Raw genomic sequence first — 27,020 nt, 5'->3', positions numbered from 1 at the left:
CTAACCGCTGTGCTACCGTGCAGCCAGGTTCTGTCAGTGGTGGAACACATGAATGTTAGTGTGATGGAAGTTGTTTTACTGGTTCTGCCACAACCCTCCAGAGGGTTATCCTTGACTGATAGCCAATCCTTGTTGGCTCTGATGTCAGCAGCACACCACAGATGTATCCAGTTGTTGATCCTCCCCCTCACTCCTAAGGTTGCTGTTCCTTGTGACAGCCTTGTTTTTTTTTAAGCTGCTTAAAATCTGGCTAAAAGCTGTGCCAACACTTCCTTTCCCACCCTGCTGACACTGGTACAGTAATGAACAGTGTTGCTACTCCAACCAGCCCTATGCAAGTAAAGAGGGACCAGGAGAAAAAGCTGGAAGATTAGTGACACAGTCATGAGAGTTGTTGGGAGCTCAATTGCCTTGCTACCTGTCAATCAGAGGAAAACATACCACACGTCCTGTGTTACACAATAAAACAGAACTACATAAGTTGCACATCCAAGTAATTCATAGTGTGTGAAACTCATTGGGAAATTTCTGGAAAGAAAGAAATGGCCATTATAGAGCAAATTTCACATCCCCAAGGCATTCCATGATGTTTTATCAAATATCAGGCAATGTTTAAGTAGAGGAGTTGGTATAGCTCAGTTGGCTGGACTGCTGGTTTGTAACACAAAGTGGGTTCAATTCCCTTGTCGGCTGAGGTTATTCATGAAGCCCTGACTTCTCAACCTTGCCCCTCGCCTGTGGTGTGCTGACCCTCAGGTTAATTCACTACCAGTCAGCTCTCCCCCGCAAAGGGGAGGACAGCCTATGGGACTATGGCGACTTTATCTTTTTATGATGTAGGTAGGGAGATGTGATGCGATGCTGTGTAACTGCACGATCTTTTTAATGAGTGTCGCTTTCACTCTTTCAATTACTAGTTTGCAAGGAATTTGTGGTATTTCAGTGCAAAATAAAGCTCTGTAAATGCAAATTTTACTACGTTAGAAAATCGTAGTTTCTCAACACTCCTGGTTTGAGATAGCAGTGTACTAAAACCGGACATTTCATCAGGAGTGAAAACCCTGCGTGTATTAGATTTACAATCATTGTTGGCTTAACTGCTTTCAAATTCTGGAAACACGCCTATTGTACAGTGAATTTATTGAGATTGTGATTTGTGGCCTAAATATGCTGATTGTCAGTCATTTGACGTTGTCTCTCTTTCACGAACTTGTGCTTCTTTGGTGTTATAGGAAAAAAGTACTGGATTTCTACCTCCGTGCCTGTCTCTCTGGATACTGCTCAGCTTTTGCCTATAAACCAATGCATTGCAACCTGTCCTCTGAGCTGAATGGCAAGTGCATTGAGTTGGTTCAGGTGCCAGGCCAGAATGCCATCTTCACCTCCTATGATCTACCAGGGACCACGCCCATCAAACATGGTAGTAGACGGAACAGCTGGAGCTCTGATGGTATTTAAATGTTTCAATTTTCCTACTTTTGTTTCCTCTTGTGTATTTCTTTCTCTCCTTCCCTGGCATCTACATGGGTTCCACTGGCTGTTCAATCCTTCTGGATAATTTGTGCAAGAGACTGTTCGTCACTTGCCGGCCTGTGTAGTGCATCACGGTGCCTTTTTGTATACAATGCCTCTACCTTCTCCTTTCCACCCACCAAACAATTCAGGTCCTCGCTAATTGCAACCAAACTGAAGGGCAGTCTGCACTGCTACCTCCGGTTGTCTGGTCATTCAGCACGCCACTAAATCAACATGGATAGATCAGTAATTGAGGGACACATGAGTAGAGAATCCAGAGATGTGAATCCCATCGCTGTAGAGCATGCACTTTCCAATTAGTATTATCTCATCACCGACATTAACCCGTTTGAAATAAATGGGATCAATCTGGCTTTAAATGATGGTGATCAAAAATCTCAATCTGGTCTTGCACTTTTCTTCCCCCCACCCCCCGACCCCATTTTTTGTTTGCGGGATGTGCACAATAACAAGTCTCGCAACACCAGGTTAAAATCCAGCAATTTTATTTGGTAGCACAAGCCACAAGCTTTTGGAGTGCTGCTCCTTCATCAGGTGAGCGAGAATTGGGTTCACAAACCGGGCATATGTAGACACAGACTCAATTACAAGATAATGGTTGGAATGCAAGTCTTTGCAGGCACAGAGAATGCGAATGGAGAGAGGGTTAAGCACAACTTAGAGGTGTGAATTGTCTCCAGCCAGGACAGTTAGTGAGATTTTGCCAGTCCGGGCAAGTCATGGGGGTTACAGGTAGTGTGACAGGAACCCCGGATCTTGGTTGAGGCCATCCTCATGTGTGGAACTTGGCTATCAGTTTCTGTTCGGCGATTCTGTTCTTGAAGGCCACCTCAGAGAACGCTTACCCAAAGATCGGAGGCTGAATGCCCTTGACTGCTGAAGTGTTCCCTGACAGGAAGGGAATGCTGTTGCCTGGTGATTGTTGAGCAGTGTCCATTTATCCGTTGTTGTAGCGTCTGCATAGTCTCGCCAATGTGCCATGCCTCGGGACATCCTTTTCTGCAGCGTATCAGGTACACAATGTTGGCTGAGTTGCAAGAGTATGTACTGTGTGCTTGGTGGATAGTGTTCTCACGTGGGATGGTGTTCTCGTGTGAAATAATGGCATTCTTGCTGATGATCCAGCACGTCTTGCAGTGATTGCTGCGGCAGGGTTGTGTGGTGTCATGGTCGCTGTTCTCCTGAAGGCTGGGTAGTTTACTGCGAACAGTAGTCTGCTTGAGGTTGTGTGGCTGTTTGAAGACAAGTAGTGGGGTGTGGGGATGGCCCTGGCGAGATGTTCGTCTTCATTGATGACATGTTGAAGGCTCTGAAGAAGATGTCGTAGCTTCTCCACTCCGAGGAAGCACTGGACAACGAAGGGTACTTTGTTGGCCGTGTACCGTGTTTGTCTTCTGAGGAGGTCAGTGCAGTTTATCACTGTGACGCATTGGAACTGTCACTCGATGAGTCGAGAGCCGTATCCTGTTCTTATGAGGACGTCTTTCAGTGACTGTATTGTTCCTCCTCATCTGAGCACTCCACTCCATGGGATGTGGGCATCGCTGGCAAAATCAGCATTCATTTCCCGTTTCTAGTTGCCTTTGAGAATATGCTGGTAACCTGCTGCTTAGGCTACTGCAATCTATGGTGTAAATCTGCCCAGTGTGCTGAGAGTTCCAGGATTTTGACTAAGCAGCGATGAAGGAATTGGGAAACATATGTCTTAGAGAAAATGCTGAACAAACTCAGTACGTCCAGCAGCGTCTGTGGAGAGAGCCAGAGTTAACTTTTCAAGTCTGCATGACTCTTCTTCAGAACTTACGACTTGGTGTGTGACTTGAAGATGATGATGTTCCCGTGTGTTGCTTCACTTGTCACTGGTTTGAAAGGTGTTGTGGAAGAAGTCTTGGCTTACACACTGTACTCATGTTGCATCAATAGTGGAGAGTGTTATTATTTAAGCTCGTAGATGGGATGCCAATCAAGCAGGGCTGTCGAGCTTCTTGAGTGTTGTTGGAGCTGCACTCGTCCAGGCCAGTGGAGAACATTTCATCACAATTCCTGACTTGTGCCTTGTAGATGATGGACTGGCTTCAGGGAGTCAGGAGGTGAGTTATTTGCCACGGGGTTCCTAGGCTCTGATGTTGTAGCCACGGTGTTTGTGTGGCTAGTTCAGTTTCTGATCAGTGGTAACTCCCAAGATGTTGATAGTGGGAGGTTCAGCAGTGGCAATGCCATTATCACCATAGTTATTTATGTGGCTGGTCCATTTCATGGGGGGCGGGGTTGATCTAACCTTGTTGGAGATGGTCATTGCTTACATTTGTGACACCCATGATATCTGTCGTGCCCATAACTTGAGCACAAGTCTTTAAGAACTTTGTGCAGTATCTTGTTGCATTTTGTTGTCCTTTCCTGATGCTGATCTGTCAATAGAAGGACTAGGCTCAGCCAGGCAGTCATTGTCCAGTATTGGGAAGAATATCATGGAATCTGTCAGTGGGGAGAGGCCATTTGGCTCATTGTGCATCTTTAAAAGAGCTATTCAATTAGGCTCATAACCCTGCTGATTTCTCCCTTCAAGTATTTATCCAAATCCCTTTTGAAAGTTACTTTTGATTATGGTCCTCCACCTTTTCAGGCAATGCCCACCTCCACCTCTTCCATGTCCTCCTCCCCTCCACCCTGCCTAAACCCTGAAGGACATCAGGGTTTTTCACTACATTCAAAGTGATAGATGAGCCCATTGATAGGTATGTTTTGTTGGGAGGTTATTGATAGGTATGTTTATAAACTGTAATGTTTAATTGCCAAAACCATTGGACTGTTTCAGAAGGAATAGTGGAAGTGATGGAGAAGGAGGACTGCATCCAAGCCTTGAGCGGACAGATCTTCATAGGAATGGTCTCCTCCCAGTATCAGGCTCGGTTGGACATAGTCCGGTTAATCGATGGGCTTGTCAATGCATGCATCAGGTTCGTCTACTTCTCCCTGGAAGATGAATTAAAAAGCAAGGTACTGTCTGCAGTTTTGGTGCCCTTTTAACCAAAATTCCCCTGGTGTTTCACTGAATGGTGTAATTGAAGAGGCTTTGCAGCTTGGAGAAGTCATTCCCACGGTCACTTGGCATTTCAGAATTTATACTTTGGCTGACAGACGGTGGATTGTGAAAGCTATTTTGCAGAGCTAGACTCAGCTGTTTTGAATTGTGTGTAGTCTCTGACCTTTAACTCCCACTCGGTGAGTTACAGCAGAAATATAATATGAACCACAAGCGAAAAGATTGGGGCTTAAGTGCAGCATGACTGAGCACTCCTGCAGCTTGTAATGAAACAGAATAGATGACAATTTTATTATTACCGTTCATTTTATTTTGCATGCATTATAGTAAGGTGTTTGCAAAGTTGCAACTTTCAGAGGGACGGAAACAGTCATGCTACCTGGACGCTGCTGTCTCTCCTCAGCTCATAAGTCCACCACAGGATAGAGGAGCTTGTAAGCTCCTAGTACTTAAACCAAGACTCCCTGGATCTGAGGGTAGCACTAGGCTGACTAAATTGTGTACCATAATGGATTGGTGGAGCACATTCGAAGCTAGACATTCCAATAGCTTATGCCATTACACAATTAAGGGGCAATGCATGGTCAGCTAAAAGATTTTTCACAGAGCTGTTTATTAGAATGGCATTAGTGGCAAGTGTTTCCTAAACGCAGCTCCTTTGAAACACGACAGTAGATGTTAAATAGCCTAAACGGCAGCAGAGAGCAGCTTGTTCCCTGCTCTATGCAGCACTGAGTAGAAAGAGTGGCGATGAGATTGATGAATCTCAGCCTAGTGAATCGACAGCCTGGTTTACACTCGTCCAGTTTCTTTCCCGTTGATGAGAAAGATGATCAAGTGGGTGTAAAATGAACAGCTGATTCAGTGAGGACTGCTACTGCCCCAGACCAGCATCAAGGTCAAAACTATCAGCGCGAATTTGTTGGATGTATGTCATTCACCTCAGTGTACTTTTGGGAAGAATGGTTTAAGTAAGCTTGCTGGTTTGGAAGTAATACGTTTGTGCCAACACTCACTTTAATTATGCAGACCCTATCCTTCAGAGGTTTTTCTATTTTTATCACCAACATTTCCTCAAAGTAGACACTGGGGAGAGGTTTAAGAAGAAAGCCTTATTAAAAATGAGAAATTAATCTTTGTTTCCAGCTTTTCTGCTTTTGCTTCAGATTTTCAGTATTTGCATTATTTCAGTTTCAATTAAAAGAGACTCTGTTCTAAGTGTAACCTTTAACAGTATTGTTACATGTTATTAGGGACATGGAAACAGGCCTAGGACAATCAGCCTCTATAGGCTGCTCCACTTACCGTTATACTTTGGCTGATCTTAACTCGTTTTGATTCTGTTTCCTTTAATACCTTTGCCGATGAAGTGTCGGTCTAAGTTTTGAATGTTTTAGGTGACCCCACACCCCTGGAAGAACCCAGCTCTCATTTGAATGTTACGATCCCTTGTCTGCCATTCAAGGCAATAATCCCTCTTGGTCTACCCGTTCAAATCAAAATAGAACCCCTAGAATGCAGAAAGAGCTCTTTTGGTCCATCAAGTCTACATTGACCCTCCAAAAGAGCATCTTAATTATTACCCCTAACCTGCACATCTTGGGAACACGAGGGGAATTTAGCATGGCCGATCCACCTAACCTAGCACATCTTTTGGACTGTGGGAGGAAACCAGAGCACCCAGAGGAAACCCAGGCAGACACAGGGAGAACATATCCCTCCATATTTTACCTGCTAATCCCTCTAACCTACGCATCTCAGGACACTAAGGGGCAATTTTTTAGCATGGCCAATCAACCAAACCTGCACATCTTTGGACTGTGGGAGGAAACCGGAGCACCCGGAGGAAACCCACGCAGACACAAGGAGAATTGACCTATGTGCTGCCATGCTGCCCTTTTTCTTAGAATAAATTTATTCAGAAAACCCATGGAACATAAGTGTAAACTACTTTTCTGTTCACTCAATATCCAGATGCTGCAGATTTTTATCCATACAAGTGGGAACTGGTCCTTTTATATGGGCCCTAACTTCTTCCCAATTCCAGGTAGTGTCAACTGTTCTTAATTAGAGCTAGAGCAGGCACTCAATTGTCACAACATTTGCAGCATTAACACACCCTCCTCCAAAGCCACTACTGCCTTCTTGAGGCCTGTCTGAGGCCCAATCATCTTTAATTGTTTCATCATTAACTTGCCTTCCATCATAAGTTCAGAAGTTCGCTGATGATTGCACAGTGTTCAGCACCATTCCTGACTCCTCAGATACTGAAACAGCCTATGCCCAAATACAGCAAGATTTGGACAATATCCAGTCTTGGGCTGACAAGTGGCAAGTAACATTCACGTCGTACAAGTGCCAGGCAAAGATAATCCCCCTCAAGAGAAGATCTGATCATTACCCCTTGCCCAGTAACATGGGTAAGATTGGTATAGAGGGATATGGGCCAAATGCGGGCAATTGGGACTAGCTTAATGATTAAAAATTTGGTGGCATGAACAAGTTGGGCCGAAGGGCCTGTTTCAATGCTGTAAACCTCTATGACTCTATATCATTCAACAATATTACCACTGCTGACGCCATCCAGGACAAAGCAGCCTACTTGATTGGCACCCCAATTGCAAATGTTCTCTCCCTCCATCACTGACAAACAGTAGCAGCAATGAGTACATTCCACACAATGCAGGAGCTCACCAAGGCCTAGTGTGCAGCACCTTCCAAACCCCTGAAGATGAGGGCAGCAGATCCATGGGAATGACACCACCTGGAGGTCCAAGTCACTCACCATCTGACATATAAAAGAATCATAGAAACCCTGCAGTGCAGAAGGAGGCCATCTGGCCCATCGAGTCTGCACCAACCACAATCCCACCCAGGCCCTACCCCCATATCCTTACATATTTTACCCGCTAATCTCTCTAGCCCATGCATCTCAGGACCCGAAGGGGCAATTTTTTAGCATGGCCAATCAACCTAACCTGCACATCTTTGGACTGTGGGAGGAAACCGGAGCACCTGGAGGAAACCCACGCAGACACAAGGAGAATGTGCAAACTTCACACAGGCAATGACCCAAGCCGGGAATCGAACCCAGGTCCCTGGAGCTGTGAAGCAGCAGTGCCAACCACTGTGCTACCGTGCTGGTAGATATGTAAATATATCTTCAATCCTTCACTGTCACTGGATCAAAATCCTGGATCTCCCTCCCTAACAGCACTGGTATACCTGCATCACAGGGACTGCAGCAGTTTGACAAAGCAGCCCACCACCACCTTCTCAAGAGCAATTGGGGATGGGCAGTAAATGCTGGCCTGGCAGTGCCCAAATCCTGGAAATGAATTTTAAAAAGGGTACCGTTCAAGACTTGATGTTGCATTCCAGAAATCTCTACAGCTGTAGCGTAGCTTCCATCCTGTTGTGATCAATCGCACTGAGATCAAGGCTAGCTTTCCACTAACTTCATTAATTTTTTTCCTGTTCCAGTCTACTAATTTTTAGGAATTCACTCACTGCAGAACTTGAGCAGATATCCTAAGGTGACTTTTCAGCGATTGTGCTGCAGTAATGATGGTGGGGTTTTTTCGGATAAGCTGTTAAACTGATGTTCTGTTTACCTGCTCAAAGATCCCATGAGATTTTGAGAAAGCAGGAAGTTCCACTTGAATCCTGTCCAACATCCAAAGATGTGCAGGTTAAGTTAATTGGCCATGCTAAATTGATCCTACTGTCAGGGAGATTAGCAGGGTAAATGTCTGGGGTTACAGGGATAGGGGATAGGTGGGATTGTGGTCAGTACAGACTTGATGAGCCAAATGGCCTTCGACACTATAGGGATTCTATGATTGGATTCTCAATCAGCACCTCTAAAAACAGCCCATCTGCCTCGTGATTTCATCTTATGTGAAATTTAACTGCTGCATTAAAATGATGGGATTTGGGAAATCCTAAGGATTTTTAAAGCATTGTATACATGCCTCATCTTCAGTCCTTGCAGAAGACCATGTTAAATCTTTATTTTACTTGTCAGCAAAACAATCTTTTCAGCTGACTTGTAACCAGATTTTGTACTGCACTGCCTTTCAGAAAGTAAACTGAACACTCACTCATCTTCTAATAACCGAATCCTTTGGCCCAGGTGTTTGCAGAGAAGATGGGTTTAGAGACAGGATGGAACTGCCACATCTCTTTGCTGCCATACAGCGGAGGTCCAGGCTCCGAGATCCCACAGTCCAGCCCAAGCCACACGGGCTCTCTGCATGATGACCTTCATCAGGGTAAGAACCACTGTTACTTTTCAGTGTGTGTGTAACATTTGTATATTTGTACACACATATGTAATAAATGTGATTCTTGCTCAACATTCCCGCATGTTTCAGAGATTAAAGGCTTGCAAGGAGTCAAATCAATTCTTTATAATTCTCTTAAATTAGCACGCGATCTTCAGCCCAGTGTTTTTCCATGGATATAATAGTTGCAGCAAACTCAAAGGCAGAGGCTTTGTGACTTCATAGAATTGTATACCACCATTGAAGTTCAACAACTGTTTATCTTAGATTGGTTATCAACTACCATTGACTAACGTTACACTGCTTTGATCACCTCTAATGTATCCTGTTGATCAAGAGATTGGGTTTCCTGGCTACCGCTTTGAAATGGTGTTTTATTTTTGTGGTAGGCAGGGGCGAAAGTAGAATCAGCTGTATGGAACGTGTGGAATTGAAAGCTAGCCTCTAATGACTGCCATGAAACTATCACCAGTTTTCGTAAAGACCCCATCTGATTCATACTGCCCTTTAGGAAAGAAAATCTTGGTCCAGCCTATATGTGATTCCAGACCCACAGCAATGTGGGTTGACTCTTAACTGGCCCGAGTTCAAGGGCAGTTATAGATAGGCAACAAGAACTGGCCATGCCACTGACGCGCACATCCCATGAAAGAGTTTTTTAAAAATGAGAGCCATGACGATGTCAACTACATCTAACGTCATTGCGGGTCAACCCACAGCACATGGACTGCAGCGATTCAAGAAGGCAGCTCACCACCAACTTCTCAAGGGCAACTACGGATGGGCAATAAATGCTGGCCATCCAGCAACACCCATGCCCCACGAATGGATATAAAAAAAATGTCCGATTTCTTTACGCCACTGTGGGTCGATTGTTCTCGATCCTTGCAGCTTAGCAGTGTTCTTTTTGAATATGTAGATTCGAAGGACGATGCAGAGGGAGCATTGCTGATGGAAGAAGAGAGACACTCAGACCTCATTAGCTTCCAGCCGACAGATAGTGATGTGCCCAGCTTTCTGGAAGATCATAACAGGGTAAGATGCAGGTTCAGTGATCGAACTGTACAGGTAGCCACTGTAGTTATGGACAGCTCCTTTATGATAAATATTTTAGATTTATACTGAAACTTTAGTTCAATGTGTATAAATATAATGGCCAGAGCAAAGACAGTGGCTTTGCAAGTTCAGAAAATCGTGTGTAACTTGTAGTCTAACAACAATTTTATCATCACCATGCATTAAGATAAGTTCATGTTTATTGAGACTTGAGTCCAAGGAAACCACTTTGAAACAATTTATGTAACACCGTTTAAAAATAAACAATAGCATTGCGCATTTGTGTGATAACTTCAATGCAGCACAAAGGTGCAGTATCGTTATCTATAAGTTTGACAGTGAGCCACATAGAAGTATTTAAGACAAGCTTGATCAAGGTAAATCATAAGGCAGCAGAACCAGAATTGATCTGCGAGGATTTTGTTTTCTTTTACAGTTACTTTAGTTGTTTTCCTGAGTTAAGCAATATTCTTGGTTGACAGGGCTGACAAGTAGCTTGCTGTCAACCCTTTGTGAATGCTGCTGGAGATCTCATCGCTGTGTGTGCCTAGGGGATCGTATGCACTTGCTGTGTGGAGGAGCACCTGCACTGTGGTTTGTCACCCCTTCGGTGCCACCACTGAGTCCATCAGCAGTGGTATTGCAAAGCTGTCTAGTTCCCTTCGCCCTGAACAATGCTACAACTAGCCACAATACACGCATCTCTCAGACATTTGTAACCATAAGGCATAGGTGTAGTATTAGGCCACTCGGCCCATCGAGTCTGCTCTGCCATTCAATCATGGCTGATATTTTCCTCATCCCCATTCTCCTGCCTTTTCCCCCATAAACCCTGATCCCCTTCTTAATCAAGCACCTATCTATCTCTGTCTTAAAGACACTCAATGACCTGGCCTCCAGAGCATTCTGCGGCAAAGAATTCCACAGATTCATCACTCTCTGGCTGAAGAAATTCCTCTTTATCTCTGTTTTAAAGGATCACCCCTTTAGCCTGAGGTTGTGCCCTCTAGTTCTAGTTCTATTTTTCCTACTAGTGGAAACATCCTCCCAACATCCACTCTATCCAGGCCTCGAAGTATCCTGTAAGATCCCACCTCATCCTTCTAAACTCCAATGAGTACAGACCCAGAGTCATTCAATAAGCTCTTCATTCCAGAGATCATTCTTGTGAGCCTCCTCTGGACCCTTTCCAAGGCCAGCACATCCTCCTTTTAGATATGCAAACATGACATACATTTTTTAAAAATTCATTAATGTAATTAAGACACTGCCTTTCTCTCCCTTAGGCTAAACTACCACGAGGAATCCATCAGGTACGACCACATCTCCAGAACATCGATAATGTGCCTTTACTGGTCCCTCTGTTCACAGACTGCACTCAAGATAGTAAGTGAGCGTCATACACCACAGTTGTAGCCACAGTTTGACGTATGATGGGCTAAAGCTGGAAGACCCATTTTAAGTCAATTGGCTAATTAATGGGGGAGGGGGCGTTGAGATAAAATTAGGATAGTTTGCCATACAGTTGTTAAGATGTCCTGAAAAGTGCTGCCTAAAAAGGTGGTGGAAGAAGATGTAACTGTAACTTTCAGAAGAGAATTGAATAAATACACTTTGCAAGGCTGTGGGGAAAGAGAAAAGGAATGATGCCAATTGGATAGCATTTGCAAAGAGATAGTACCAGCACAGTGGGCCAAATGGTTTCCTCCTGTGCTGCCTTATTCTGCCTCTCGACTGCAGTCAAGTCACAGAAATGCAGCAGTTTTGACTCAGTAATTATGCTCAATGTGTAACAGCATTTTCAGTTGGCCTTATAGATTCCACTGCGGACTTGGCAGCTGCATCCCCAGGCGACCCAGCCAAATTGTGTTCTTACTCTAATCAATTCCAGAAATCTCGGCAACTCCATTACTTAAACAACTCGTTTTTCTGAATCTGAGACAGGAAGCAATGCAACGTTTAGTTCATTGATACCTTTAGTGACCTTGCTCAGCGATGGCAATACGCAAGATATTCACCTGATTTTTCACAAACATTACAGCCTCATACCTTTTATTCTGTGGCTTTCTTAATAAGCTACCTGGTTTTGTTGAATAACCTGGTGAAGGGCCAAAGCTCGTACAGAGGGGGAAATAAGAAAGTAGTAATTATGTGGTCCCAAACTTTAGAAGTTTGTAACTTTTTGGAAGAATTGTGATTTGTGGACCGCTGAGGAGTTCCATGGGTTGGAGATAAAGGGCTTGTATTAACACTGCAATGAAGTTACTGTGAAATTCCCCTACTCAGCACAGTCCGGCGCCTGTTTGGGTCAATGCACCTAGCCAGCACATCTTTAAGGTTGTGGCAGGAAACTGGAGCACCCTTAGGAAACCCATGAAGACACGGGGCAAATGTGCAAATTCCAAACAAAGTGACCTAAGCTGGGAATGGAACCAGGGTCCCTGGCCCTGTGAGGCAGTAGTACTAACCACTGTGTCACCATGCCGACCTGAGAAAGGGGGTGTTGGAGTGGGAGCTCATTTACTGAGAGGCTGGAGGGTATTGATTTTGACTAATTTCCTGATGCGGTTTCCTGTCTAACCAGCGGGCTGCTGCTTCTTTTCCAGCAATGTGTGAAATGATGAAGATCATGCAAGAATATGGGGAGGTGATCTGCTGCCTAGGCAGCTCAGCCAACTTCAGGAACAACTGCCTTTTCCTGCAGAGCGACATTGGGTGAGGGATCCTGTTCTCTACATGTTTGACACAGTTAAAGAATCGTCCAGCCCTGGGTAAAGCAGGAATCTCTGAGCATTTAATAGTTAGGGGCTTAATAGACAGTCCTGCATCCACTGTGCCCAAGGGAAAAGGGTGTTGCTGTTATACACCTGAACAAAATTTAGTTTCTTCTTTCCAGCTACTTTCAATGGGATGGGGTTGGGGGGAGGGTGGGGGTGTGGGGTTGTAGAACTCATTTTGGGGGGCGGGGGGTGGGGGGAGAGTGGAGATATCTACCAGGGAACTTTCTTTCCGCTGAGTATTTTCAGGGTCAGTTTTGAGGATGTTTGGTTTCATGAAGGTCAGAAATCTCTTGACCAGTGGCCCCCTCAACTAAAAGAAAAGGAAAATCATTAGTTTTATCTTTGTGGCTGACAGGTTTGTATAATTAACAGTTTAGTATCTTATGCATTCAGCCCACAGAAGATTTGTATTATTCTGCTCGTTTTAGTTATTAATTAACCATAATTCAGCAGTGGAAGGCAAAATTCCAAATTTGTCCTCTGGGTGGTGGTAGAATGAAGAACAAAATGAATGTTTCCAGGCAGTATTGCCTACCTGTTGTTTCCTACGCTTCGAGCGGTCGAAGTCATTCTTGACCCAATCCAGCTTGGCCTGACTCAAACCTTAGACATGGTGCCAGTTTCAGTGTTAGTGTTGTGCTGCAGGTATCACTGGGCGGGGCGAGTGAAAGTACTGTCCAGCAGTTTCCCTTGTTACTGACAGGTAAGCAGCACCCACCCAGGGCAACTATAGCTTATGTGATCTTCAGAATGAAAGGGAGCAACATAACAGAGAAATGGGCCAATTCTGTCACCAAGCAAAACTCATGAAGGGAGGGATAAGCACTTGGGAGCAGACATGTTCTATTCAATGAGGCTTAAGACCATCGTCTTGCCTCCAAAAAAAACTGGCACAAGCTCGGTCCTGTGGTCGTCAGTTTTGAAACAGTCTACCTGTATTTCACTTGGACTGGAAGAATTGTTTGAGGAAGTTGGACAGTGACTAAATGATCAGCAGGGTGAAGTCCACAGTTGCAGATCAGACCAACCACACAGGTTCTGATCAAAGTCACTGATTAGTTCAAGGTGGCTGAATAACACAATCCTGGGTTGTTGCATGGAAAGGTGCTTGGCAGTGTTATGGAAACTTGCAAAACAGATAAAGAAATACATGCATAATGGAAAATAGGAGACAGAGACTCATTAACACTCTTCCCTCAAATTTAGTTTACCCGTCCAGTGGTAATTGTGTTAGTTTTAGCAACCCATTTAGATACAAGCAGCCCAGCAACAAAAATGCATCAAGTAAAAATAACTGGGAACCGAAATGCGGAGCAATCAGTAGGCACCTATAATATAATCTAGAATCGGAAATAAAAACAAAGTGTTGAGAAAACCCCAGCGGGTCTGGCAGCATCTGTGGAGAAAGAAACAGAGTTAACATTTTGAGTCCAATGTGATGACTCCTCTGAATTAAACAGAGGTAGACAAAAGGAAGTCCCGTCAAAGGGAAGCGCAGAACCTCCTCAGAGATTTGGTTTTGATTTGATTTATTATTGTCACATGTACAGTGGAAAGTATTGTTTCTTGAACGTTATACAGACAAAACATACTGCTCATAGAGAGGGAAAGGAGAGAGTGCAGAATGTTGTGTTACAGTCGTAGCGAGGGTGTAGAGAAAGATCAACTTAATGCAAGTTAAGTCCATTCAAAAGTGTAATGGCAGCAGGGGAGAAGCTGTTCTCAAGTCGGTTGGTACGTGACCTCAGACTTTTGTACCTTTTTCCCGATGGAAGAAGGTGGAAGAAAGAATGTCTTGGGTGTGTGTGTGGTCCTTAATTATGCTGGCTGCTTTGCCGAGACAGCAGGAATTGCAGACAGTGTCGATGGTTGGGAGGCTGGTTTACGTAATGGATTGCGCTCCATTCTTGACCTTTTGTAATTCCTCACGGTCTTGGACAGAGCAGGAGCCATACCAAGCTGTGATACAACCAGAAAGAATGCTTTCTATGGTGCAGATAGAAGTGGCAGTGAAATATGCACTTAATCTACTCATTGCAGGGATGTGTGCACCCCTTTGTGATTGAAATAAAAATGAATAAGTGTGATGAGCACTGATTGGGCAAGGCGTGTAGCTCTCCTTTTTGGTGTAAGAAAGGTGAGGACTCAGGCTGTTTAGTGTGGTGAGAGGTGACACACCAGGAGGGAAGGAACAGACCTTGTGTAACATCAAGTGACACCTTCTTCCCAGGACAGGGCAGGTAATGTACTTTATAGTGGGGTCTGTAAACTATTGTTCACAAACTAAGCTTTGCAAGTGCTGAAGTATCACCCTATCAAATTAAAGTTGAGTTGAATTCCCTACAATTGCTACTTATCGACCACCAGGAAACAAACATTTTAATAAGGCTGTGAGGGGGAGAAAGCAATTATGAAGATACCAATCGCAGCGGAGGGAGTAAGCAGACTGAATGATTTTCAAACTGCGGAATGAGAAATTCCCAACATGGTTATACATTCTGTCTTTGTTGCAGCCTTCCGGATTAGGGCAGTCTGTTGGCAACCATGGGGTAAGGGGAGAAAACTAAGGAAAGGGTTACTATCCCACGACTTTGGTCATTCTTGTGCCTGAAGTAGGTGGTGCTGAGTTCCCACGTTGCAAACACACTGTAAATTTGACAATCATTTTTTCTATATAATATATTAATTAGTGTTTGCTGGTTTGTGATTCCTTAACTGCAGTTTTTGTTAATAGTGTTGCACTGGATCCACTCTACCCGTCTCGATGTTCCTGGGAGACTTTTGGCTATGCCACCAGTGCCAATGTTTCATTTGATTCTGAGGAACTTACACCTCTGCAGTTATCTGGCCTGTTGAATAGCCTGCCCTGTTCCATTTCCTTTCACCAGGAGGAGAGCATCACCATCATCAAACTCATTGAACAGGTAAGTGTGTGTGTATGTGTTTGTGTGCATGCACGCATGGCAAAATTATCGTCTGCGACTAATCTGCTATCTGTCCGAGATTGGGTTGCCATCACGTGTTTAATTATCTGAGAGGCAAACCCTTTGATTGAGTTGAGATGCTAGAACAGAAACAGACTGGATCATTTAAAAGGTCGAAGATGAGTAAATTCTATTTCATTCTTTGGGGTTCCTTGTACTGGCACTGATGTGACCAGCTACTCCTTGTCCTACACATCAGTTCATCTTTCCCAGCTCCATTTCGTTTGGCACTGGCTTTTTGATTTGATTTATTATTGTCATACGTATTAGCATAAAGTGAAAAGTATTGTTTCTTGAGTGCTATACAGACAAAGCGTACCCTTCATAGAGAAGGAAAGGAGAGAGTGCAGAATGTAGCTAGGGTGTAGAGAAAGACCAGCTTAATGCAAGGTAGGTCCATTCACAAGTCTGACAGCAGCAGGGAAGAAGCTGTTCTCGAGTTGGTTGGTACGTGACCCCAGACTTTTGTATCTTTTTCCTGATGGAAGAAGGCGGAAGAGTGAATGTCCGGGGTGCGTGGAGTCCTTAATTATGCTGACTGCTTTGCTGAGGCAGTGGTGAGTGTAGAGGCAGTGGTGAGTGTAGAGGCAGTGGTGAGTGTAGAGGCAGTGGTGAGTGTAGAGGCAGTGGTGAGTGTAGAGGCAGTGGTGAGTGTAGAGGCAGTGGTGAGTGTAGAGGCAGTGGTGAGTGTAGAGGCAGTGGTGAGTGTAGAGGCAGTGGTGAGTGTAGAGGCAGTGGTGAGTGTAGAGGCAGTGGTGAGTGTAGAGGCAGTGGTGAGTGTAGAGGCAGTGGTGAGTGTAGAGGCAGTGGTGAGTGTAGAGGCAGTGGTGAGTGTAGAGGCAGTGGTGAGTGTAGAGGCAGTGGTGAGTGTAGAGGCAGTGGTGAGTGTAGAGGCAGTGGTGAGTGTAGAGGCAGTGGTGAGTGTAGAGGCAGTGGTGAGTGTAGAGGCAGTGGTGAGTGTAGAGGCAGTGGTGAGTGTAGAGGCAGTGGTGAGTGTAGAGGCAGTGGTGAGTGTAGAGGCAGTGGTGAGTGTAGAGACAGCCAATGGATGGGAGGCTACTTTGTGTGATAGATTGGGCTATGTTCACAACCTTTTGTAGTTTCTTGCAGTCTTGGGTAAAGCAGGAGCCATACCAAGCTGTGATACAACCAGAAAGAATGCTTTCTATGCTGCATCTGTGAAAGTTGGTGAGAGTTGTAGCTGATTTGCCAAATTTCCTTAGTCTACTGAGAAAGTAGAGGGATGAGTGGGCTTTCTTAATCATATTGGCAGCTTGGGTGGGCAGGGCAGGTTGTTGGTCATCTGGACACCCAAAAACTTGAAGCTTTTTACTATTTCTACTTCGTCTCAGTTGATGTAGACGGGCACGTTCTCCATACACTCCTTGTAGTTGATGACAATCTCCTTTGTTTTGTTGACATTGAGAGAAAGATTATTGCCATTGCACCGGTTTACCAGAGTCTCTATCTCATTCTGTACTTTCTCTCATCGTTGTTTGAGATCCGACCCAGTATAGTGGAGTCATCAGCAAACTTGAAAATTGTGTTGGAGGGGAATTTGGCCACAGTTATTGGTGTGTGAGAAGTATAGTAGGTTGCTGAGAACACAGCCTTGTGGGGCACCGGTGTTGAGGATGATCATGGAGGAGGTGTTGTTGCCTATCCTTACTGATTGTGGTCTGTGGGTTAGGAAGTTCAAGATCCAGTTGCAGAGGAGGAGCCAAGGCCCAGGCCACGGAGTTTGGAGGTTGGTTTTGTAGGAGTAATGGTGTTGAAGGCTGAGCTGCCGTCAATAAATAGAACTCTGACATAGGTGTCTTTGTTGTCTAGGTCGTCCAGTGTTGAATGCAGGGCCAGGGAGATGTCATCTGCTGTAGACCTGTTGCGACATTAGTGGATCCAGGTGGTCTGGGAGGCTGGAATTGATTCGTTCCATGACTAGCCTTTTGAAGCACTTCATAGTGATGGATATCAGAGCCACCAGATGATAGTCATTAAGGCATGCTGCTTGGCTTTTCTTTGATACTGGGATGATGGTCATCTTCTTGAAACAGATAAGGACCTCAGATTGTTGTAAAGAAAGGTTGAAGATGTCTGTGAATACCCCTGAGTGCTTGTCTGGGTACCCCATCCAGTGATGTGGAGATGCCAGTGTTGGACTAGGGTAAGCACAGTAAGAAGCCTCACAACACCAGGTTAGAGTCCAACAGGTTTATTTGGTAGCAAATGCTGCTAGCTTTCGGGGCTTTTCCCCTTCGTCAGGAGAGTAGGGAGTTCTGATCACAAACAGTGCATATAAAGGCACACACTCAGTTTACAGAATACTGATTAGAATGCGAGTCTTTACAGCTATTCATGTCTTAAAGGTGCAGGCAATGTGATTGGAGATAGCATTAAGCACAGGTTAAAGAGATGTGTATTGCCTTCAGACAGGACAGTAAGTGAGATGTTGCAAGCCCAGGCAACTCACGGGGGTTACAGATAGTGTGACATGAAGCCAAGATCCCTGTTGAGGCCGTCCTCGTGTGCAGAACTTGGCTATCAGTTTCTGCTCAGCGACTCCGCTGTTGTATGTCGTGAAGGCTGCCTTGGAGAACGTTTACCCGAAGATCAGAGGTCGAATGCCCATGACCGCTGAAGTGTTCGCCAACAGGAAGAGAACAGTCTTGCCTGTTGTTTGTCGAGCGCTGTTCATTCATCCGTTGTCATAGCGTCTGCATGGTCTCTCCAGTGTACCATGCCTTGGGACATCCTTTCCTGCAGCGTAACAGGTAGACAACATTAGCCAAGTTGCAAGAGTGTGTGCCGTGTACCTGGTGGATGGTATTCTCACGTGAGATGATGGCACCCATGTTGATGATCCGGCATGTCTTGCAGAGGTTGCTGTGGCAGGGTTGTATGGTGTTGTGGTCACTGTTCTCCTGAAGGCTGGGTAGTTTACTTCAAACAACCGCACAACCTCAAACAGATCATTGTCCGCAGCAAACGACCCAGCCTTCAGGAGAACAGTGACCACAACACCACACAACCCTGCCACAGCAACCTCTGTGAGACATGCCGGATCATCGACACGGATGCCTTCATCTCACGTGAAAACACCATCCACCAGGTACATGGCACGTACTCTTGCAACTCGGCCAACGTTGTCAACCTAATAAGCTGCAGGAAAGGGCGTCCTGAGGCATGGTACATTGGGGAGACCATGCAGATGCTACGGCAACAAATGTATGAACATCACGCGACCATCACTAGGCAAGACTGTTCTCTTCCTGTTGGCGAATATTTCAGTGGTCACGGGTATTCGGCCTCTGATCTTTGGGTAAATGTTCTCCAGGGCGGACTTCATGACATACAACAGCGCAGAGTTGCTGAGCAGAAACTGATAGCCAAGTTCCGCACACATGAGGGTGGCCTCAACTGGGATCTTGGCTTCATGTCACACTATTTGTAACCGCTATGACTTGACTGGGCTTGCAACATCTCACTTGCTGTTCTGTCTGGAGACAATACACATCTCTTTAACCTGTGCTTAATGCTATCTCCAGTCACATTGTCTGCACCTTTAAGACTTGAATAACTGTAAAGACTCGCATCAGTACTCTGTGTGTGCCTTTATCTGCTCTGTTCGTGATCAGAACCCCCCACTCACCTGACGAAGGGGAAAAGCCCTGAAAGCTAGTGGTGTTTGCTACCAAATAAACCTGATGTTGCGAGACTTCTTACTGTGTTTACCCCACCCAGGCCAGTTGATTTCCATAGGTTGACCTTTTGAGAAGGCTGTTGTGACATTTGCAATGGTGACCTCAGATACAGGTTCTTCCAAGGTGGAGGGTGTGCTCTCGCTGACCTCTTGCTCAAAACGGGCATAGAATACATTGACCCCATTAGAGAGGGGTACATTGGAGCCGGCGATTTTACATGCCTTCATCTTGTAGCCTGTTATGTCTTGCAGACCTTGTCATAGTCAGTGCGGGTCGGTGTGGCTAGCCTGGGACTGTAGCTTGGTCCAGTACTGTCCTTTGGCATCTTTGATGGATCTCCTTAGATCGTATCTGGCTTTCTTGTAAAGGGTTGCCTGACTTGAACACCTAAAACCTAAACTTCAGCAAGCAGTGGATATCCCTGTTCATTCATGGTTTCCGGTTGGGAAATACAAGGATTTGCTTCTTTGGCACACAGTCTTCTACACACTTACTAATGAAGTCAGCTACTGTAGTGGTGTACTCGTTCAGGCTGGTCGCAGAGTTTTTAAATACTGACTGTAAGCAGTCCCGTAGTAGATCATCTGATCCCTGAGACCAACATTGCGCGACACGGCTTTAGATTTTCTCTATTAAAGACTTGTCAGTTGTAAACATTGCTTGTGCTTCCTCAGAAATATAAGGCTGAGGGCAATCTGATTGAAGTGATTAAGGCAGTGGATGTTGTCTATGTGGACTTCAGTAAGGCCTTTGACAAGGTCCCGCATGGGCGGTTAGTTAGGATGGTTCAGTCGCTAGGTATACATGGAGAGGTAGTAAATTGGATTAGACATTGGCTCAATGGAAGAAGCCAGTGAGTGGTAATGGAGGATTCCTTCACTGAGTGAAGGCCTGTGACTAGTGGTGTGCCATAGAGATCAGTGCTGGATCCATTGTTGTTTGTCATCTATATCAATGATCTGGATGATAATATGGTAAATTGGATCAACAAATTTGCTGATGACACAAAGATTGGAGGAGTACTGGACAGTGAGGAAGGTTTTCAAAGCTTGCAGAGGGATTTGGACCAGCTAGAAAAATGGGCTGAAAAATGGCAAATGGAGTTTAATGCAGACAAGTGTGAGGTATTGCACTTTGGAAGGACAAACCAAGGTAGAACATACAAGGTAAATGGTAGGACATTGAAGAGTGTAGTAGAACAGAGGGATCTGGGAGTACAGATGCATAATTCCCTAAAAGTGGCGTCACAGGTAGATAGGGTCGTAAAGAGTGTTTTTGGAATGTTGGCCTTTATAAATTAAAGTATTGAGCATAAGAGTTGGAATGTTGTGGTGAGGTTGTATAAGACATTGGTGAGGCCGAATTTAGAGTATTGTTGCAGTTTTGGTCACCTTATTACAGGAAGGATATTAATAAGGTTGAAAGAGTGCAGAGAAGGTTCACAAGGATGTTGCTGGGACTTGAGAAACTGAGTTACAGAGAAAGGTTGAATAGGTTAGGACTTTATTCCCTGGAGCGTAGAAGAATGAGGGGGAGATTTGATAGAGGTGTATAAGATTTTGATGGGTATCGATAGAGTGAATGCAAGCAGGCTTTTTCCACTGAGGCTAGGGGAGAAAAAACTAGAGGACGTGGGTTATGGGTGAAGGGGGAAAAGTTTAAAGGGAATATTAAGGGGGGGGGGGCTTCTTCACGCAGAGAGTGGTGGGAGTGTGGAATGAGCTGCCAAATGAAGTACTAAATGCGGGCTCATTTTTAAAATGTAAGAAAAACTTGGACAGGTACATGGCTGAGAGGGATGTGGAGGGATATGGTCCAAGTGCAGGTCAGTGGGTTTAGGCAGAAAAATGGTTTGGCACAGACAAGAAGGGCCAAAAGGCCTGTTTCTGAGCTGTAATGTTCTATGGTTCAATGGTTAAAAATAAGTGAATAACAAATAACTTCAGTAGAGAAACTGATCCCTCTGGTGAGAGAAGCAAGAAAAGGGGAGGGGGGGAGGGGCGAGGAGGAGGAAAGGAGACAAGACTGTGGATGCTGGGGAAGAATTTGAGCTTTCAGGACTGAGATTGATAAATTTTTATTAGGTAAGGATATAGAATAAAGTCAGGAAACACAGCTGGGCTGTAGATCAGTAATGATCTAACTAAATGGCAGAGCAGGCCCTAGAGGCTGAATGGCCTCCTGCTCCGATTTATAATTAAATTTACTGCTGTGTTTGTTTATGTAGCAGTGTCTGTACTCTTCAGATGTAATTTATTGGTTGCGAAGTCTCTTTTGGATTTCCTTACTCTTTAAACTGTTTTTTTTGAGAATGTGTCTCAGTTTTAAAAAAGACTGATTAAATGAAAATGAACTGAGCAATTCTTGTTAAGCTGTTAATCCACTTGTGAAAGGCATGTGTCTGCTGCAATGCAATGTGTTTTGAACATTAGAAGGGTTGTAACACTATATTCTCTGAAACAGATGCACATGGAAATATAAGATGTCTGTCACCAGATAAATAATTGTAGTTTTGTATTTCAAGATAAATCTACAAGGACAGAATATTCTATGTAAAGTGCATGAACCAGAAAACTGGGAATAAAATCAGCACTCTAAAGAAACTTTTAACCAAAATTTTACAATCTCGTGTGAAATGAGGGGAAACGGTGTAGTGGCATTGACTCAGGTTAATGATCTGGGAACATAAGAACATAAGAAATAGGAGCAGGAGTAGGCCATCCAGCCCTTCGAGCCTGCCCCGCCATTCAATAAGATCATGGCTGATCTGTCGCTGCTCAGTTCCACTTTCCCGCCCTCTCCCCATAACCCTTAATCCCCTCTCCTATCAAAAACCCATCAACCTGCATCTTAAAAATATTTAGCGAGGCCGCCTCCACCACTTCAACGGGCAGAGAATTCCAGAGATTCACCACCCTTTGAGTGAAGAAGTTCCTCCTCATTTTTTATTCTTCAAACCTGGGTTTGAATCTTGTCATGGGATTCAGTTTAAAAAATCTGGAATTAAAAATCTAAGTACTGACCATGAAACTATTGTCAACTGTCGTAAATGCCTATCTGGTTCACCGCTGTTCTTTAGGGAAGGGAATCTGCCATCTTTACCCAGTCTGGCCTACATGTGACTCCAGAGCCACAGCAATGTGGTTGACTCTTAATTACCCTCTGAAGTGGCCTAGCAAGTCACTCCAAGGGTAATTGGAGATGAGCAATAAATACTGACCCAGTCAACGATACCCACTTCCAATGCACAAAATACTTCATCTAACCCGGCGCAGTGACAGTGGTTAGCACTGCTGCCTCACAGCGCTAGGGGTTTGGAAGATTCTGTTGAAGGAGCCTTGGTGAGTTTCCGCAATGCGAGGGTGCGCACTGCTGTCACTGTGTGTCGGTGGTGGAGGAAGAGAACGTTGAAGGTAGTGGATGGGTTCAATTCCCGGCTTGGGTCACTGTCTGTGCGGAGTCTGCATGTTCTCCCCATGTCTGCGTGGGTTTTCCCCATGTACTCCAGTTTCCTCCCACAGTCTGAAAGACACGCTGGTTAGGATGCGTTGGCCATGCTAAATTCTCCTTCAGTGTACTCTAACAAATGCCACAGTGTAGCGTTGAGGATTTTCACAATAACTTCATTGCGGTGTTGATGTAACCCTACTTGTGACACTAATAAATAAACTTTAAAACGTTTCAGTATTACCTCCCTATGTTGCTCTCCTTGTGCTTATCTAGCTTCCTCTGAGAACCATTATTCTACTTCGCTCAAATACTCCTTTGTGGTAGCATCTTTCACACGGCTAGAGCTATATGTTACCCAATAACCGAGTGGCTAGTTGCATGTTAAATTATTAGCGTCTTCAGGGGTGTTCCAGCTGTTCCAAACCTGGCTTCCCAGGCATCTCTTTAACACTGTTCTATGGAATAGTCCTAATTCACTTGCTAATCATCCCTTAGAGTTGGTGTGATTTAAAAGTTTCAGTTCAGGAGTCTCTTTGAAATGATGTGAAGTAGGGGTGCATTGCCGACATGGAGTTAAGAGAAAAACTAGATTATTCACATTGGTGAATCAATCATCAAATAAAATCTACACATGCCATTGCCCCACAAGATAGTTCAATGTTTCAATCATTTGGAAGTTAAAGGATGATCTGATTTATTACTGCACATCACGTCTAAACCAGCTAATGACAAGGTGTGGTGTCTGCTCCTATCTGAAGAGCAGTACATTGTGTCTCAGTAGCTTTGGAAGTGCTTGCACACATAACATGCAATGTGAGTATTGTTGGCTGGGCCCACATTAATTCCTCCTGTGAAACTGGTGGTGAGCTGCCTTCTTGAACCACTGCGTCCATATGGTGTAGGAACATCCACAGTGCTGTCAGGGAGAGAACTTCAGGACTTTGACCCAGTGACATTGAAGGTACAGCAATATATTTCCAAATCAGGATGGTGCGTGACATGGAGGGGGACTTCCAGATGGTGTTCATGTACGTCTGCTACCCTTGTCAAGAAGGCAAATGGAACGTTGGCCTTTATAGCGAGGGGGATAGAATATAAAAGCAGGGACGTCTTGCTGCAACTGTATAGGGCACTGGTGAGGCTGCAGCTGGAGTACTGTGTGCAGTTTTGGTCCCCGTATTTGCGAAAGGATATATTGGCCTTGGAGTGCAGAGAAGGTTCACCAGGCTGATACTGGAGATGAGGGGGTTAGCCTATGAGGAGAGATTGAATAGACTGGGCCTGTACTCGTTAGCGCTTAGAAGACTGAGGGGGGGATCTTATAGAGATGTATAAGATGATGAATGGGATGGATAGGATAGAGGTGGAGAGACTCTTCCTGCTCAAAAAGGACAGTGGGACTAGGGGGCACAGCCTCAAGATAAGGGGGGGCAGTTTAGAACGGAGTTGAGGAGGAACTTCTTCACTCAAAGGATGGTGAATCTCTGGAATTCTCTGCCCGTTGAAGTGGTGGAGGCTACCTCGTTGAATATATTTAAGTCACGGGTAGATAGGTTTCTGATAGACAAGGGAATTAAGGGTTATGGGGAGAAAGCAGGAAAGTGGAACTGATTCACTTCAGATCAGCCATGATCTTATTGAATGGCGGGGCAGGCTCGAAGGGCTAGATGGCCTACTCCTCCTATTTCTTATGGTCTTATTGCCCCTTGAGGTAGTAGTGATCATGGGTTTGGAAGGTGCTGTTGTAGGAGCCTTGATGAGTTGCTGCAAAGCACTATTTGAAGAGTATGCATTGCTGTCACTGTGTCGGCGGTGAAGGAAGTGAATGTTGAAAGTGGTGGATGGGGTGCCAATCAAGTGGGCTGCTAGTTTCCCACAAGCTAATTTGAAAGTAGCTGCACTTCTGCAGGGTGTAGGGAAGGCTTCCATTTGAAGCATGAAGATGATCTTACAAAGATGGCTAATTTTTCTGGTCAATGAGCCGAACACAATGTGAAGGCAGTCATTACAGTGACCATTCACCTCAGATGTACTTGCGTAGCTGCTGCTGAAATACCAAATTGTATGTGTGCATGTGGACAAGGTGCAGCTCACATAGAATCTCTATCAGTGTTGCTATGTGGATCACGTTTGTCAAGGCACCCCATCCACTACTTCCAACATTTCGTTCCTCCAACGCCGACACAGTGACAGCAGTGCGTATCCTCCAAATGGTGCTTTGCAGCAACTCATCAAAGCTCCTTCAACAGCACCTTCCAAACCCATGGTCATTACCACCTCAAGGGACAAGGGTAGCAGGTGCACATAATCAGTTTAAATAACAGTTGTAGTTTTAGGAGTTAACTTGGGCAGTTTGTTTTGTACAACGTTAAAGTTGAAAGGAAAACAGGAAATGTGTTATCCAACCATGATAGGCATCACAACCAAGCCCAACCTTGTCTTCCTCTGACATGGTGAACTTTTCAACAAGGGTCCCAGGTGGTGATCAGGAAGAGTAAGAATCAGTCTTCTCCCTAGTCGAAGTGTACTGACAATAATTGTTAGTGCGTCACCAAATTCCACACACATCAACCAACAAACCCGTGGCCTCTTGCCTATATGGATCGATACCATAGCAACGGCCAAGTTCATGCACAAAACAATACGTGCAGCCGCACCAATCATTTGTTTGACGTGTGTGCTGACTAGACTGAAAGTGTACACACTTGAGGCCTGAGAATCACGTTGCCATGATCAATATGAGGCAGGAAGCTGCTACTTTCTGTCTAACGCATGACCTGTTGTTGAAGTGGTGCCATCCCTGGTGGTGATCTCACTGATGTTTGGTAACAGGATCCCTGAGAGACACCCTGCTGTCTAAATGTCCACAGAGGTATTTTAGCTGATTAATGTTCTCAAGGTTAAAGTTGTTTGTTATTTTGTCAGAGGTTTCTCCAGGAAGATGTTCCAGTGAACCAAATCAAATTAGATTTTGTTAACCCTTGACATCATCTTGCCACCGGGAGTGAGGTTACCTGCCTCAGGGCCCTTGAAAAGCATGGTCTTTAACTGGGTCATTCGTGCAATCGAGTCGTAATTTTAGAATTGTAAGAAATAAATAGAAGCAATTGTATGATGTGTCAATTATTAATGATGGGATATTCCAAACTTTTCACAGCCAATAAAATACTTTCATTTTCTAAAATTCAGCCGTGGAGGTCGTTGTAATACATCTCCTGGCGTGTGGGGATGCCCCGTGTCCCATCCGGCGTGTGGGGGTGTCCCTTGTCCCTTCTGGCGTGTGTGTGGGGGGGGCGGCGGCGGCCCTCGCCCCTTGCCCTTTCCGGAGAAGGCTCCTTGGACGCTAATCAGGAGTAGAATTAGAACTAAATGTCACAGTTGCAATGACAGCCAGGGACAGAGCAGCCAGTGCCCTGACCATCCAACTTTGTGTGTGTGTGTGTGCACGCTTGTCCCTGACTGTGATTTAAACTGCATTTGCACCTTCTAGTGCTGGCTCCTGGGATCCATTGAACAACAGTGTGAGGAAGTCAAGTGACAGTGGCATTGCAGTGAATCTACGTCTTCTCTTTTTGTCATGAACTGGAGACATGTCACTTAAGATCTGTCCTCAATGACTGTCAGAATTTTTGAATGGACTGCACTGTCTCACCCACCCCCCAACAATGATGATCGTACCTCACCGTGGCATGGTTCACCCTTCGGACAATACTGAACCCTCATCACCCCCGTATGTTGTTCACCACCTCTCCCTTTTCCCGGTCCGTGGTACGTTGGTAACTTATTTTTCTGTGTGGTTTGCAGGTGAGACAGCCTCGTTGTAGTTTAATTTAACCAATGGCATTCCCATTTTTCCACAGGCTCGGCACACAACATATGGAATCAGGAAATGCTTCCTCTTCCTATTACAGTGTCAACTTACTCTAGTCTTCATTCAGGTGGGAAAATTGGTTCGTTCTTTCCCTCCTTATTCACCTAGCATGGTTCCTAGCTTCTTAATGCTGCTTCCAAATTCCTGTAACACTCGCGTATAAGGCTGGAAAATTAGCTACCTGGTGATCCAAATGCTATTTCTTTATATGTTTGTTGTTGTGGTGGACTGTGCTATATTTCACTCTGGAACGCACTCGCTTCTAATCAGTTACCCCTCAGCCTCTTCCTCACATACACCTTGAGTCTGACTA

The 27,020-nt window shown here is 44.9% G+C and overlaps 1 protein-coding gene across 4 annotated transcripts in view; it reads left to right on the top strand.

The window, feature by feature from the left end:
- Positions 1-27,020, top strand: part of tmem94 (transmembrane protein 94) — a 137,611-nt gene that overhangs the window by 76,268 nt on the left and 34,323 nt on the right. For all 4 annotated transcript variants that reach the window (XM_080209105.1, XM_080209107.1, XM_080209104.1 and 1 more), the window contains 8 exons: positions 1,233-1,450; positions 4,352-4,533; positions 8,715-8,853; positions 9,785-9,900; positions 11,208-11,307; positions 12,528-12,636; positions 15,436-15,625; positions 26,697-26,774. In XM_080209105.1, coding sequence (XP_080065231.1) covers positions 1,233-1,450; positions 4,352-4,533; positions 8,715-8,853; positions 9,785-9,900; positions 11,208-11,307; positions 12,528-12,636; positions 15,436-15,625; positions 26,697-26,774 — 1,132 coding nt within the window. The remainder of the gene's footprint in view (positions 1-1,232; positions 1,451-4,351; positions 4,534-8,714; positions 8,854-9,784; positions 9,901-11,207; positions 11,308-12,527; positions 12,637-15,435; positions 15,626-26,696; positions 26,775-27,020) is intronic.

The sequence above is a fragment of the Carcharhinus amblyrhynchos genome, chromosome 21 (assembly GCF_965287045.1).
Source record: "Carcharhinus amblyrhynchos chromosome 21, sCarAmb.v2.hapA, whole genome shotgun sequence".
Classification (NCBI taxonomy): domain Eukaryota; kingdom Metazoa; phylum Chordata; class Chondrichthyes; order Carcharhiniformes; family Carcharhinidae; genus Carcharhinus; species Carcharhinus amblyrhynchos.
This window is presented reverse-complemented; position numbering and strand designations above follow the sequence as displayed.